Source organism: Staurois parvus, unplaced genomic scaffold, assembly GCF_062004578.1.
Source record: "Staurois parvus isolate SC_StPar_1 unplaced genomic scaffold, SC_StPar_1.0 ptg001252l, whole genome shotgun sequence".
NCBI classification, from domain to species: Eukaryota; Metazoa; Chordata; class Amphibia; order Anura; family Ranidae; genus Staurois; species Staurois parvus.
The window spans coordinates 2073894-2088480 of record NW_028319048.1 but is presented as its reverse complement, the minus strand read 5'-3'; the positions used below and the strand labels follow the sequence as shown (position 1 = coordinate 2088480).

Sequence of the window (14587 nt, the reverse complement as noted above, 5' to 3'; positions counted from 1 at the left end):
GGGGACTATACCAGAATCTGATGTAAGGGGACACTCTGCAAGACTCTGGTGTAAAGTGGTGGCTCTCTGGGGACACTGAGTGACACTCAGTAAGGCAGTCTATACATCAGTCATTTTTTGTTCAACATCGGGGATCCCACGTGGATGCGGAAATCACTCCCGCTGAGGTATTGTGTTCTGACATCGGAGATACTTATCACTTAGTACTGATCAGTGCTGCCGGCTATAACTGGCGGTGCTGATCGGGTGGAAATGTTCCTAGAAGCTGGTTGTACAGAAGTCCATCGGTACCCCACCCTCCAAACTGCTGATTCCTGACCTCTGCTCTGCTAACCCCGTCCTCTGACCTGTACACTCCGCTATTCATTCCTGTTTGTGTACACTGCCCTGCAGACCTCATACCCTCTGCCCCCCTGACATTTATTACTGCACCCCCATATCATACTGGCTAGATCCGGCCCTGCCATAAACAGTATGTTTAGGGGAGATGAGGAAAGGTTCCCATATTTTTAGGGAAGAAATGGAAGCGTTATGGCAGCATTACTGAAGATTACTTCAACTGGAAACCCCTTAAAGTCCTTCCCTCTGACCATTACCCAATCCAAATTATTTTTTTTTATTTTTTTTAAGGCTTTCAAATCAGTTCACTTGCTTGAGTCTCCCACCCACCGCCTTTGCCAGCAATCCAGCATTTCCATCCACGCCGGCCGCAGCCCGGCTCGCTGTCTTTTGAGCCCCCCTTGCTGGACAGCCAATAGGAAGCATCATCATCACCCAGTGAGAGACCACCTGAATGAGGACCCTCCCACTATTTTTCAGTCTTGATGACAACAGACTCAGTGCTCAGTACATCACATGACCATGGATTTAGGTGAGTAAAAGAGATATTTAGATTAGCTGGGTTTTTTTTTTATTAATGTAGCAATTACTCAGAGGAGGATGGGGATGTATTTGTGATATCAGTGGTCATATGATGGAATACCTAGGCTTTTTGCTGTGTAAGTGTAGCGCCCCCTTAGGTAGGTTTGTAGTATGTATATAGTTTAGTTTAGTATAGCGTGGTCTCCTGCTTAACCCCTCCCCCTCCAGAGGATTCCCCCCCCCCCCTTCCTGACCAGGCCATTTTTTGCGTTATGGCGCTGCATTACTTTAACTAAATTTATGTCCCTTTTTCCTACAAATTGAGCTTTCTTTCAGTGGTATTTGATCACCTGTGCGGGTTTTTTTGCGCTATAAAAAAAAGACCGACAATTTTGAGAGACATTTTTTTTTACTTTTTGCTATTAAACATGTTCAGTAAAAATTTTTTAAAAAATCAAATTCTGTCATAAATTCATGCTAAAATGTATTCTGTGACATGTTTTTTGCTTAAATAAATCCCAATACGTGGAAATTAATTGGTCTATGTGAATGTTTTAGCGTTTTCAAATGGCGGTATGGATACTGGGATTTTTTTTTTTTTTACTAGTAATGGTGGCGATCAGCGACTTCCCCAGTGACACCAATACAGTGATCACTACTAAAAAAAAGCACTGACAGTGTGCTAATGGCACTGGTCATGCAGGGGTTAATGTGAGGGGCGATCAAAGGGTTAACTGTGTGTAGGGAGTGTTTTACTATGGGGGCGGGGTGCTTTGCTCCATGTTTGTACAGTTGGCTACACAGATTCACTAAGGAAAGCCCACAGATAAGCCATCCTCAGTTGTCATAGTTAGATTCAGAGTATCCTATTATATCCCTTCCCTTTCCCAGTTCCAATGAAATAAAGACAACAGAGAAGCTAGAACCCCCAGACTGATGATTGGAGTAATAAGTGAACGTTGTGTGCACCTGGTATAAGAAATGTGGTGTGCTTGGCTGTGGGAGAAGATCTAGGGGAAAGGCTGGGCAAGATACAAGCAGCCCCTGCGGGGGGAGCTCTACATAAGAAGCACTGGTGGGAACTAGTAGTAACTTTTATTATGTATTTAGCTGTTTCTGGAAGACAGTTAGCAAAGCTTTATGTCTGCATTGGGGAAGGTCCAATTTGATAACTTTGATCACCTCCTACTTTTCTTTTTTTTTTTTTTCTGCAGTGGTTTTCATACACGAGAACCATAAAAGTGTTTTAGTCATCATACGGAAACGTTTTAAACCATCTTTTATCTGCCAGAGCTTTCAGCCTCTCATACTCCTGTTTTTTAGCTTTTGCTTTTGTCTCGGTAACTATAAATTCATATACAAATTTCAGAAGGAACTTCTTGTGCTGTATACGTTCTTTCATTGGATTCCTTGGCTGTGTCAGGCGGAATCTTACTTCTTGCAAAGCTTCCACGATCACTTTCTGTATATCATTGCACCGTCCCGGAGTCTTCCTGTGGTCTGTGGGGGTGTAATTCTCAATGGCCAGCACCATTTCTGCTCCCGCATCTCTAAACTTTTCTTCTAAGTCTTTGTAGTCGTTCTTAAACTTGTGTGTAAGGACAACAACAGGAAAAACCCCTGTCATAATAAAAAAATAGGAATTTTCAGTTGAAAATGTAAACTTCCAAGAGTTCACTACCTTTAACAAGTTTATTTTTCTGGTCATATTAAGAATGGCCTTTCCTTTTCAGTGTGCAGCAAGAAATGTTCTTCTTTACATCCATGTCAATGGGAACCTGCATATGGCTCCTGACAACTCTCATAATTCAGCGCAGAACCTGAGATCACATTACAGGCACTGAGTCACATTCAAAATGGCATCTCTATGGAATATTTGTATCTTTAGATTTTTGAAATATTGTTTTTTTAAGGTTCAGTTGTAAATTTTCTTTGTTTTTCTGTATGACACTTTTTTTTCTTTTTTTCTTAAATGAAAGTGAAGTATAAAAATGGCAACCCTGGCACTGATCGTAGATTTACTGCATTCAAGGACAGGTGCATTACTGGCCATTTGTGTATTTATACAAAATATATGTAGAGGGAGAAAATGCTGTACAATTGTATATGATCTCAAAAACGAATTAATGAAAGTGTATGTGAACACAAGAACACAAATGTAATATATTGCAGCTTTCCAGTCCTCAGATGGTGAGGAGTGTCAAGGTGTTGTGTCAATTGCAATTTAAATTGCAAAGCTTTTTTGGCCCTATTTCTCCTATGGATCACAGGCGTGCAGTTCATTCTGCATGACTGTGGCCCACTTTCAGCCAACAGACGTAACTCAGCTAGTCCAGGTGCTGGATCGATCCCGACTCTACTGTCAGGATTTACTCAGCAGCCCGAACCGGCAGCAAGTTGCTGAGAGCCTGAGGCAGCCCTTCTTGCCCCCTCCACAGCTCAGCGTTACAGTGAGTGCTGAGGGGCAGAGCAAAGAGCTGGTGACTGACAGTCCCGGTTGGTTTTCTTCTCAGAATGGAGGGGGGAATTCAGTGATCAGGGGTGTCTGATCGCTCAGTTCTCAGTGCAGAATCGTCAGGGGACAGATGCAGCATCAGAGTGATGCTGCATTCACCTAGGTGAGTATATATTTTACATAAAGAAGAGTGACATAAAGAAGAGTGACATGAGTGAGGAGTGCCCTGGATTTTGTTTTCTTTGATTGCTACTTGAAAATGTGCTGTTTTGGTTCATAGCAAGTGGAATCCTTAACTGCTTGTGCCCTCTCCATTCTGACAGAGAGCTTGCATGGGTTCCAAACAAATTCACACCTTCTTGTTGAATGTCCCTGAATAATGGTCATAGCATCCTGGGCCTCTTCCTCCAACATAGATACCACCACTATGTGATTCAAAAAACTTATGGAAGGGGGGGTGAAGGTGTGAGGGATACATTTCTTTAGGAAAACTTTGAGGAACACCCCCTTGACCAGACCTGTGTATATACTTTCAGTCATGGTAAGTGAGCTATTAATTACATTTTTTTCTTTTACAATCATCTTGGCTGATAGAAGAGTCACCTCACTCTATTCTTTTTTGAATCCCTTAAGTCAACAAAGATGTTCTTCAGGTAGTCTTAGCAGTGAAACATCTGAGCTGTAACATCTGAGAAGTGAAGTTACCTGTCATAGCTCTGCAGTTCGTGAAAAAACTGTGCAATTCATAAAGTTGCTCCTGTGGAAGTTTGTGCCTCGCACTAGAAGAAAACCAAAGTTTAGTGTCCTTATATACCAACTTTCTTCAAAGATATTTCATTTTTTTAGATAGGAAAGTTGTTTCACCTCCTGACATCTTGTATGTCTATAAATGATTGGGAAGACTAGCTGAGAAAGGCAGACCTCTTGAATATGGACTGGTGGGTAGAGGATGGGACACAAACTGCTGCAGGACAGTCCCACATGAAATGACATTCAAAGAAAATTGACAACTCAACTTATAACTGCTTGCCTACAATGTAACTGATATACTCTCACCGGCCACTTTATTAGGTCCACCTTGGTAGTACCGGGTTGGACCCCCTTTTGCCTTCATTCTTCATGTCATGGATTCAACAAGGTGTTGGAAACACTTCTCAGAGTTTCTGGTCCATATAGACATGATAGCAACACGCAGTTGTTGCAGATTTGTTGGCTGCACATCCATGAACCGTTGATACAAGGCAGGATGGATCCATGCTTTCATGTTGTTTATGCCAAATTCTGACCCTACCATCTGAATGTTGCAGCTGGAATTGAGACTCAGCATACCAGGCAACATTTCTCCAATCTTCTATTGTCCAATTTCGGTGAGCCTGTGTGAATTGCAGCCTCTGTTTCCTGTTCTTAGCTGACAAGAGTGGCACCCGATGTGGTCTTCTGCTGCTGTAGCCCATCTGCTTCAAGGCTGGATATATAGTGCATTCAGAGATGGTATTCTGCATACCTCGGTTGTAACAAGTGGTTATTGGAGTTACTGTTGCCTTTCTAGCATCTGGAACCAGTCTGTCCATTCTCCTCTGATCTTTGACCTCAACGAGGCATTTTCCTCCAAACAACTGCCACTCACTGGATATTTTCTCTTTTTCGTTCAAAGTCACTTAAATCCCCTTTCTTCCCCATTCTGATGCTTGGTTTGAACTTCAGCAAGTCGTCTTCACCACATCTAGATGCCTAAATGCATTGAGTTGCTGCCATGTGATTGGCTAATTAGCACCAATTAGTTACCAAGCAATTGAACTGGTGTTTCTAATAACATGGCCGGTGAGTGTGTAGGGCAGCAAGAAAATAACATTAAAGTCGTTGTAAACATTTATTTTAATAACAAACATGTCTACACTTACCTGCTCTATGTAATAGAATTGCACAGAGTGGCCCCCGATCCTCCTCTTCTCAGGTGCCTTGCCTGCACTCCTCGCTCCTGAGTCCTGCTGCTGCATCCAGTGACACAGACAGCGGGACTTGGCCCTGCCCCCCACTCCCTTATCAATGGAGTTGATTGACAGGAGCAGGAGCCAATGGCTGCTATCAATCTGCCCAATGAGGAGGGACAAAGCCAGGAGAGCCCCAGCTCTCATTCACAGCTTTGCATCACGATGAGGCTCAGGTAAGCATGGGGGGGGAGGGGTAAGGGGGCGGGTCTGTGACGTAGAAGGTTTTTTTACCCTTTCTTAAGATAGAAACCTTGAGGCTTTAGAACCACTTTAATGCCGACCCCCCGCACACACGTGTTCATGCTGGTTGTGTGCAGTGAGAACGCTCTCTGAGCACTCCCACCACACTGACTAAGCTGTTACCAATCAGAGAGCCAGCAGGATAGACACCCAATCATGTAAGAGTCCTGAGAGCCAATGACAGCGGTCACATGATACAGTTAGATAATTAGCACAACTACTGGAACCATTCCTGTCAGCGGGACTGCGATAGTACAATGGAAAAACAGAATGGTTGGCGGCACAAACAGCAATGTGGTGGATGAAATCCTCTATTGGAATCCTTAACATGCAATATGATAAGAACATGACAGATCCAAGACAGGACAGAGGAGCAGTAGATGCGTTTCACATGAACACGTGCTCATTTCTAAGTCATTTGCAAAATTGAATAAACAACTGAGATGCCTAACAAGGAAAAATTCAATTTAATAGTATTGAAAATAGAGTCCCAAAGTTGGGTAACTCAAAAGTTACATGTAAGTAGACATGGCTGACTCACTACATGTGATACAAAAAGCGGTGTCCTCGGAACCAATTATATCATAAGAAAAACAAAGAAAACCAGGGGAAGGGATCCACTGGCATAGAGGTTCCAATGAGAACAAACCTCGGCTAAACAAAAACCAAAGTATATTCCTAAGTCAAAATCAAAAAATTTGCAAACAAAATGATATGTCCGACACCTCCACCACACACAGACAGATAAAAGACAACGTGGTCATGCAAAAGAACAGCCCACGTTCCGAGGTCCTGGCACCTCCGACATGCACCTGTAACGCTGAACAATTAACGTCAATATTATTATTATTACACAGTATTTATATAGCGCTAAAAGTTTGCTCAGCGCTGTACATTATAGTGGGGACAGAACATGAGACAAGACAGTAACAATACAATACACGAGGGGTTCAAGGGCCCTGCTCTTTCCAGCTTACAATCTAGGAGTGAGGGGATAGTGGTACAGGAGGAAGTGGCTGTGGGGGATGGAGTGGTAGGAGGAGTGGAGGAGATCGGCTGTTAGGTGAGGGTGGGGTAGGCTTCCTTGAAGAGATGGGTTTTCAGGGTGCGCCTAAAGGTGAGGAGTGTAGGTGACAGTCTGATGGATTGGGTAGTGAGCTCCAGAGGATGGAGGAAGTCCTGGAGAAGTCCTGCAGTCGGGCGTGGGAGGAGGAGACCAGGGAGCTAGAAAGTAGGAAGTCTTGTGAGGAGCGGAGGGCACGGGTAGGGTGGTATTTGGGTATCAGGTCGGTGAGGTAGTTTGGGGCAGTATGGTGGACGGCTTTGTACGTCAGTGTTAGTAGTTTGAATTTAATGCGTTGGGCAATTGGGAGCCAGTGGAGGGAATGACAGAGGGGGGTGGAGGACACTGAGTGGAGGCCAGTGGAGGGAATGACAGAGGGGGGTGGCGGATACGGAGCGGTTGGTAAGGTGGATGAGTCTGGCCGCTGAGTTCAGGATAGACTGGAGCGGGGATAGCCTGCGTTGGGGTAGGCCGGTGAGGAGGGAGTTGCAGTAGTCCAGACGTGATATAATAAGGGAGTGAATGAGTTGTTTAGTGGTGTCTGGGGTTAGGAACAAACGTATTTTGGAGATGTTGCGGAGGTGGAGCCTGCATGAGTTTGTCAGCGATTGGACAGGAGGTTGGAAGGACAGGTTTGAGTCAAGAGTGACACGTAGGATTTTGGCTTGCAGGGTGGGACTGATGGTGGTGTTGTTGGTCGTGATGGAGAGGGTGGGTGGGGGGTGTGGGCTGGGGGGAAGATTAGGAGCTCGGTTTTGGAAAGGTTCAGTTTGAGGAAATGGAGCGACATCCAGTCTGATATGTCGTTCAGTATGTCGCTGTACATTATAGTGGGAGACAGAACATGAGACAATACAGTAACAGTAACTGTGCTCTTGCCACGAAACGCGTTAGAGATAAGGATACCTCTCATACCACTTGCTACCTACATGGTCCATGCATGTGACTGTCGGCCATCTTTTTGGATTCTGTGAATCAGCTTCTTTGGATTTTACTATGTAAGTGTGCTACCTGTTTTTACCAATCTCTTGAATAAAAATACTACACTATCAAGATTTCTCTCTTTTGGGTCTTATTGCTGAGTCCCTGAGGTGATCTCCTGATATGAAAGCACACCACCCCTGGCGATAGAGGATATAAGGCAAATTCGTGTTACTGTAAAGAGGCGCACTCCCCCTGGTGGTAGGAGACGGCAAGAGCGGTGCACAGTTGTTCCTGAGGGCTCTACGCTGAGGACCATTGGGCTGTGACCAGGAGTAGGTCATTATACTCCAATGCGCTTTGTCTTGCGCTATCTGTTTAGTGCATTTTACAGCTATTCTCCTATCACAGAAGTCACAGATTTGATTGATACTCGGATCTACTCCTAGATCTAATGACTCTAACATCCCTATCACTATATGCACTTTGATTGGTTGGATGAATCTGTACCACTTACCCGACCACTGTTTACATTAATTGATGTACGCTATACCTGGTGCATGTCGCACTTTTAATGCATTTCCTTCTATTACTGCTGTACATATGTCAATTTTCCTACTATACACTTAAGCGCTGCATTTTTTGCTTTATTTTATTCTCTATGAAGAGGTTACACGAGGTTTACCTTTATGCTAGCAGCTTGAATTTTTCAGACCCAGCGCTCGTTTTTATTCTATTTTATCATTCAGGTAAATGCTTGCTTATAGCAAAGTAATTCTTTGCTATAAGCAAATTGTGTAAAAAAAACAAAAATACTGATCACTTCCCCAAAGTAGTACAATGTTACTATGGTAACAGTGTACTACTTTGGTCATAGTAAAATCTGAAAAAAAAAATCTTAAAAAAAAAAAAAAAGTAATAAAAAATTAAAAATAATAAAAAAATAAAACATATATTTTTTTTTCATACTGTCACCAGTCAGTGTCCCTGTTCACTGCCATGCCAGTTATATGATGACGCTGTACTGCACTGGTGACAGTATGTAAAAAAAAAAAATAGTGAAAATAATTTTTTTCATTTTTTCATTTTCCGAAAAATTCTGACAAAACAAAATACAACTTCAAAAAACTCGCCATTCCTCTTATGAAGTACGTCGGACTGTCTACTCTTCAAAAAGGGGTCATTTGGGAATATCTGTACTGTCCTGACATTTGGGGGGATATCTGTACTGTCCTGACATTTGGGGGATATCTGTACTGTCCTGACATTTGGGGGATATCTGTACTGTCCTGACATTTGGGGGATATCTGTACTGTTCTGACATTTGGGGGATATCTGTACTGTCCTGACATTTGGGGGATATCTGTACTGTTCTGACATTTGGGGGATATCTGTACCGTCCTGACATTTGGGGGATATCTGTCCTGTTCTGACATTTGGGGGATATCTGTACCGTCCTGACATTTGGGGGATATCTGTACCGTCCTGACATTTGGGGGATATCTGTACTGTCCTGACATTTGGGGGATATCTGTACCGTCCTGACATTTGGGGGATATCTGTACCGTCCTGACATTTGGGGGATATCTGTACTGTCCTGACATTTGGGGGATATCTGTACTATTCTGACATTTGGGGGATATCTGTACTGTTATGACATTTGGGGGATATCTGTACTGTTCTGACATTTGGGGATATCTGTACTGTTCTGACATTTGGGGGATATCTGTACTGTCCTGACATTTGGGGGATATCTGTACCGTCCTGACATTTGGGGGATATCTGTACTGTCCTGACATTTGGGGATATCTGTACTGTCTCAAGAAATTAGATTGGCTGTCAGTACTTCAGGATTGATCAATTTTCAGATCTATATCATAGTTTGTGAACTCTATAACTTTCCTACAAACTAAAAAATACATCCTAATTTGGGTTATTTTCACCAAAGACATGGAGCAGAATACATCTCGGCCTAAATTTATGAAGAACAATTATTTATTTGTAAACTTGTATAACAGAAACAAAGAAAAACGTGTTTTTTTTTCAAAATTTTTGGTCTTTTTTTGTTAATTTAGCAAAAAATAAAAACCCCAGCGGTGATTAAATACCACCAAAAGAAAGCTCTAGTTGTGTGAAGAAAATGATAAAATTTTAGTTTGGGTACAATGTTGTATGACCGCGCAATTGTCATTCAAAGTGTGAGAGCGCTGAAACGTGAAAAATGGCCTGGGCAGGAAGGTGTAAAATTGCCCGGTATTGAAATGGTTAAGACATTCAACCAATTTATTTGTCCAATTTATTGGTTTCTATGTAGAAATGATCCTGATTTTGAACTCTACCGGCGTTAGTAAATAAACCCCTAATTGACACTGGGGTGGGAACTGACTGACACTGACATCACCAGTGATACTAACACAGTTTTCAGTGATAATGCTGTACACTGTCACTGTACTAAAGACACTGGCTGGGAAGGGGTTAACATCTAGGGGCAATCAAAGGGTTAACTGTGTGCCTACCAATCTGTAAAGTGTGTGATGTATGCAATATGTGCTGCTTTTACTAATAGATGTGGCTGTCTCTTCTCCCTGATTTGCAGGGAGAAAAAACAGGCACATTGCTGCTCTATGTACAGAGCCCTGTGTTTTTAGTAAACATAGGGCTCTGTACTGTGATTTGCTAAGCTGATCAGCAGGTCCTGGTCATAAGTCATTGGCCGGAACCTGCTGACCAACTTGTGCTGTACTGTATGACAGTACAGATGGGCATTGCGCCCGCATGCGCTCCCCATACCTGGAAATGCTGGATCGCATACATGTATGTTCCCAGCGCAGAGCGGCTGACCTGCCGCAGTAACAGTACATGGGACGGCCCACAAGTGGTTATACTTTATAGCCAATTACAGTCATGCAAAGCAGCACAAAACATACATCAAATATTATAATTTTGTCATAACAATGTATGCAAAGCTTTCTATAGATCCATACCTGTAAACAAATATGGGGACAATAAAATCGGTGTAGTTTGGTGTTAGGTCAGAATCCTCCACCCGGGACATTATCCACACAAAGTCCTTAGTCAGCACCACTTCCTCATCCAAGGGGAGAAAATGACCTGCGAGTGACAACAGACAGACATAAAAAGATACCAGAGTTATAGGAGCTACATGACTGGTGTCCACCATAACGTCACACATCGGGGCCAATTTACTAAAGATTAGAGCATGACCACTTTGCAGAGTCAGTTTTCTCACTTACAGTAGCTTAGTACATGAGGAGAAAATGAAAGCACAATTCTTTTGTTCAGGATATCTTACCATCTGTATGGAAAATGAAAGAAAAAATAAAGATGTTGGCTTGCCCATGATAGGAGGACTGAAGTCAGCCAGATTCAGCGCATCCTCTAAGTGCAAATTCACTTATTTAATGTGGAACTTTAACTAAAATATAAAAACTGTCAGACAGGCAGGAATTGTAATGCAGAAGACTCATGCTTTGCCTCTTCTGCACTAAAGTTACTTACCTGCCTGTCCACCCCTGTAGAGTGAGCCGCTCACTGTACAAATTCAGGGATGCCAAACCTCACGGAACTCCCGTGTGTGTGGCCAATGACAACGAGCAATGACAGCCGCCGCTTGCTGTGGTGGCACACCTGTAGATCCGCTCCTGAGTCCATAGACACACATAGTGCAGCTTGGTCCTGCCTCCCATTCCTTTCCTACAGCATTTGATTGACAGCAACAGAAACCAATGGCTCCCACTGCTGCCTTTGTGTCCTGTGAATTCTTGGAGAGAGAAAAGAGCCACCACAGACGGGCACAGTGCTGGATGGAGTGAGGACTCAAGTAGTTGGGGAAGGGGAGGGGGGGGTCAAATAATGGGACATTTACTACCTTAAAGTGGTTGTAAAGGTTCAAGGTTTTTCACCTTCATGCATTGTATGCATGAAGGTAAAAAACTTTCTGTGTACAGCCTCCCCCCAATACTTACCTGAGTCCCATTCCAATCCATCGGTGTGCATAACAGCTTCAGCTGTCCCGAGTCTCTTCCTCCTCATTGGCTCTCACTGCTGTCAATCACAGCCAGTCAGCCAATGAGGAGAGAGAGGGGGCAAGGCGAAGCCACACCTCTGTGTGTGAATAGATACACACAGCAGCAGCTTGGCAACATGCCTACTCAGGTGCCCCCGTAGCAAGCTGCTTGTTATGGGGGCGTCCGACATAAAGGAGGAGCCAGGAGTGCCAGAAGGGGACCCAAGAAGTGGAGGATCCGGGCTGTTCTGTGCAAAACCACTGCACACAGCAGGTAAGTATATCATGTTTGTTATTTTACAGAAAAAAAATAACCTTTAGTATCACTTTAAAATGATCGGGATCTTTTTTTTCTTAACATTTTAGGCAGGTTATACTTACAATGGTTCTGCACACAACAACCCCCAACCTCCTCCTCTGTGGTCACCCACCAGTGCTCCTGACTCCTTTCCCCTTCCAAATGCCCCTATAATAAGCCACTTACTATGGAGATACTAGTGCAGGCTTACTCCCAAGCTGCGCTGTGTGTGTCCATTGACACACACATTGCAGCTCAGCAACACCACTGCTGCCTCCTCACAGGCTGTGCCTAACAGTAGCAAGAGCCAACGTCCAGTGAGGAGGAAGAGAGAGGAGGGAGCCACTGCTCTGGGGATTGAGATTGGGCTCAGGTAAGTATTTGGTGGGGGGAGGGGGGGGTAGGGCAGCTGAACACAGAAGGATTTTTACCTTAATACAGAGAATGTAAACAACTTTCTGCCTTTGCAACCATTTTAATGCAGGGAATGTATTAAGGTAAAAAATGTCTAGGTTTTACCATCATTTTAAGGACATGAAGTAGGGAGAAAGGAGAAGGTGGCAGGTGTCTCCAAGCTGGCCCTTAGGGGACTATTACTCCCCCTGACACCAGAAATGAGGAATTAATTTTCCCACTGACACCAATCATGGGGTACTATTCCTTCAACTGACACCAAAGACAAGATACTATATCTCACCTTGAGACCAGAGATGGGGAACTAAATCTCCTACTGACACTAATTATAGGGCACAATTCCTCCCACTGGAACCAATGGTGTCATTTTTTTACTCCCACTGACCACCAAGCAGGGCTTTATTTCAGTGGGAATATGGGGGAATGTAGTTCCATCACTAAATGTATGTTATGGCTAGGGATACTGGGGTGTGTTGGAGTATCTATTGATGCTGGCTTGTACAGGATCAGTTGTCACTTGGAGGATCTATTGTTGCAGGGGGTCTATGGTTGTTGACGGGGGCTCTATTGTGTCTTGTGGGAGAACTATTGCTGCTGGAGGGGGTGTTATGTTGCTGGGAGGGATCTACTGATGCTGGCTGCTGGGAGATCTATTGTTTCTAGCAAGGGTCTATTATTGCTGGGGGGGTATTTGTTGCGAGGGGGTCTTTTTTTTTTGGTTCTGTATTCTCTAAAAGGACTGTACTGAGAGGTGGGACCAAGGGACAGTGCTCAAAGGTGGGTGAGGGATGGAGACAAGGGGTGACTCGAAAGGGGGAGTACCTGCACCTATTCTCTGAGAAACAAAAGCCATGCCACCAAGCCTATGACATTGTGATGGCGGAGCATTTTCTACTCCCACTGGCCACAGTCTGAACCCCCATAAAGTAAACTGGCCCTTTGTTTTGAAAATTTGGAGACCCCTGATGTAGAGAAACCTCGAGAACATCTATAGACACCCTCCCAGACTCAGAGAACCGCTCTGTAGTCATCTTTCGGCTATATTGCGGCAATGTGGTGGTTAATAATTGATAATTGACATTTGCTTTAGTAAATCTCTCTCACCATGACATCTGTTGCTGTTTTCTTTATAGGATTATAGTCTATTTTATAGTCCATCGGTCTTTTTTTCTTTTTTTACACCATACTACCAACCAAAAATGCTGACATATGACATAAAAGACCACCTTCATTGTCAGAGGTTTGTGGCAAAATGTTTCCAGTCTTTGCAATTTCTATTTAAAAGTGAAAAATGGCAACAAATTCATTAGATTTGGGGCAGCTGAATACAATATAAACATATTTTATGAGACATTTCATTACCATTGTATGAACTTTCCTCCCAAGCATAATAGGTTGAAAAAGAAAATATTTTATAGATTACCTAGTTGTGCATAAGCCACCGCTTCCTCAGCTCCGTCCTTTGTTCTGAATCCTCTGTTGTCCACGATGGAGATGGTATCAGTAAGTTCATACATGTTTCTCCTCGTTGTGATAACGGAGGATTCAGCTGATCCAGTTCTGGCACGGGTCCGGAATTCGTGTTCTCCAAGGGTGTAGATGCAGGAGTTGACAAAAGCCGATTTGCCATGACCGGTATAACCAAACAGCTGCAGGAGCACCCTGGTGTATGTCTGGTCCTCTGAGGAACCTCCTGGAAGATGAAAATCAAGGATGAATTGTTTGTATTTTGTGGGGTCAATTGCTGGAAACATTGCCCAGTGTCTTGTTTCTGTGATATTCTGTTTCTGGTAAATGTAAAAATTTGCTTCCACTTTTGCTGCGTACAAAGGTGATGGGAGTGTGCTGAAATGTTTCTTATACAGATTACATTCCTTGCACACAGGTATAACAACATGCCACAAACTGAACCGGGTCCTGCCCTTGTATCTTACACACAACTATAGGAAAAATGTTTATTTATTTTTTTCATATTTGGATACCATAAGGGAGGGTTATGTTTGTTTTTTTCTGTTTTTGTTTTGTTTTTTTGCAACTGTGTCCTATTGGGGAGATTTCTTTTCACTTCCTGTCCCATAGCCACAACAGGAAGTGGGAGGAAATCCCTCCAAATTGACAGAAGGTTCTCACCAGAACCAGGGCTCTTTTTCTCAAAGAATAGGTGCAGGAACTCTCTCTATCCTAGGCGCCCTTGTCCCCGCCCCTCACCCACCTCCAAGCACTGTTCCTTGGTTCCACCCCCTAAACCCCCCCCCCGTGTTACTTTTTTTAGAGCATACAGAAGTATCATTTTGTTGTGTTAAGTAATTTGTTAACA

At 43.5% G+C, this 14587-nt stretch overlaps 1 protein-coding gene across 1 annotated transcript; it reads right to left on the bottom strand.

Moving 5' to 3' along the window:
* Positions 1–1251: 1251 nt before the first annotated feature.
* LOC149437870 (uncharacterized) lies at positions 1252–14065 on the bottom strand. Its single transcript, XM_089660554.1, has 4 exons — positions 13694–14065; positions 10516–10642; positions 4022–4095; positions 1252–2481 (listed from the first exon to the last, which is right to left on the bottom strand). The coding sequence occupies exons 1-4, from the start codon at positions 14022–14024 to the stop codon at positions 2108–2110; spliced, it is 906 nt and encodes a 301-aa protein (XP_089516680.1). The 5' UTR covers positions 14025–14065; the 3' UTR covers positions 1252–2107.
* Between the last annotated feature and the right edge of the window lie 522 nt (positions 14066–14587).

Coding starts and splice junctions, on each gene's coding strand:
- LOC149437870 (XM_089660554.1), bottom strand. CDS start 14,024: ATGTTTCCAGCAATTGACCCCACAAAATACAAACAATTCATCCTTGAT. Junction 4,096..10,515: donor GTCCCCATATTTGTTTACAG/GTATGGATCTAT, acceptor GTTTTCTTCTAG/TGCGAGGCACAAACTTCCAC. Junction 2,482..4,021: donor GAACTGCAGAGCTATGACAG/GTAACTTCACTT, acceptor TTATTATGACAG/GGGTTTTTCCTGTTGTTGTC.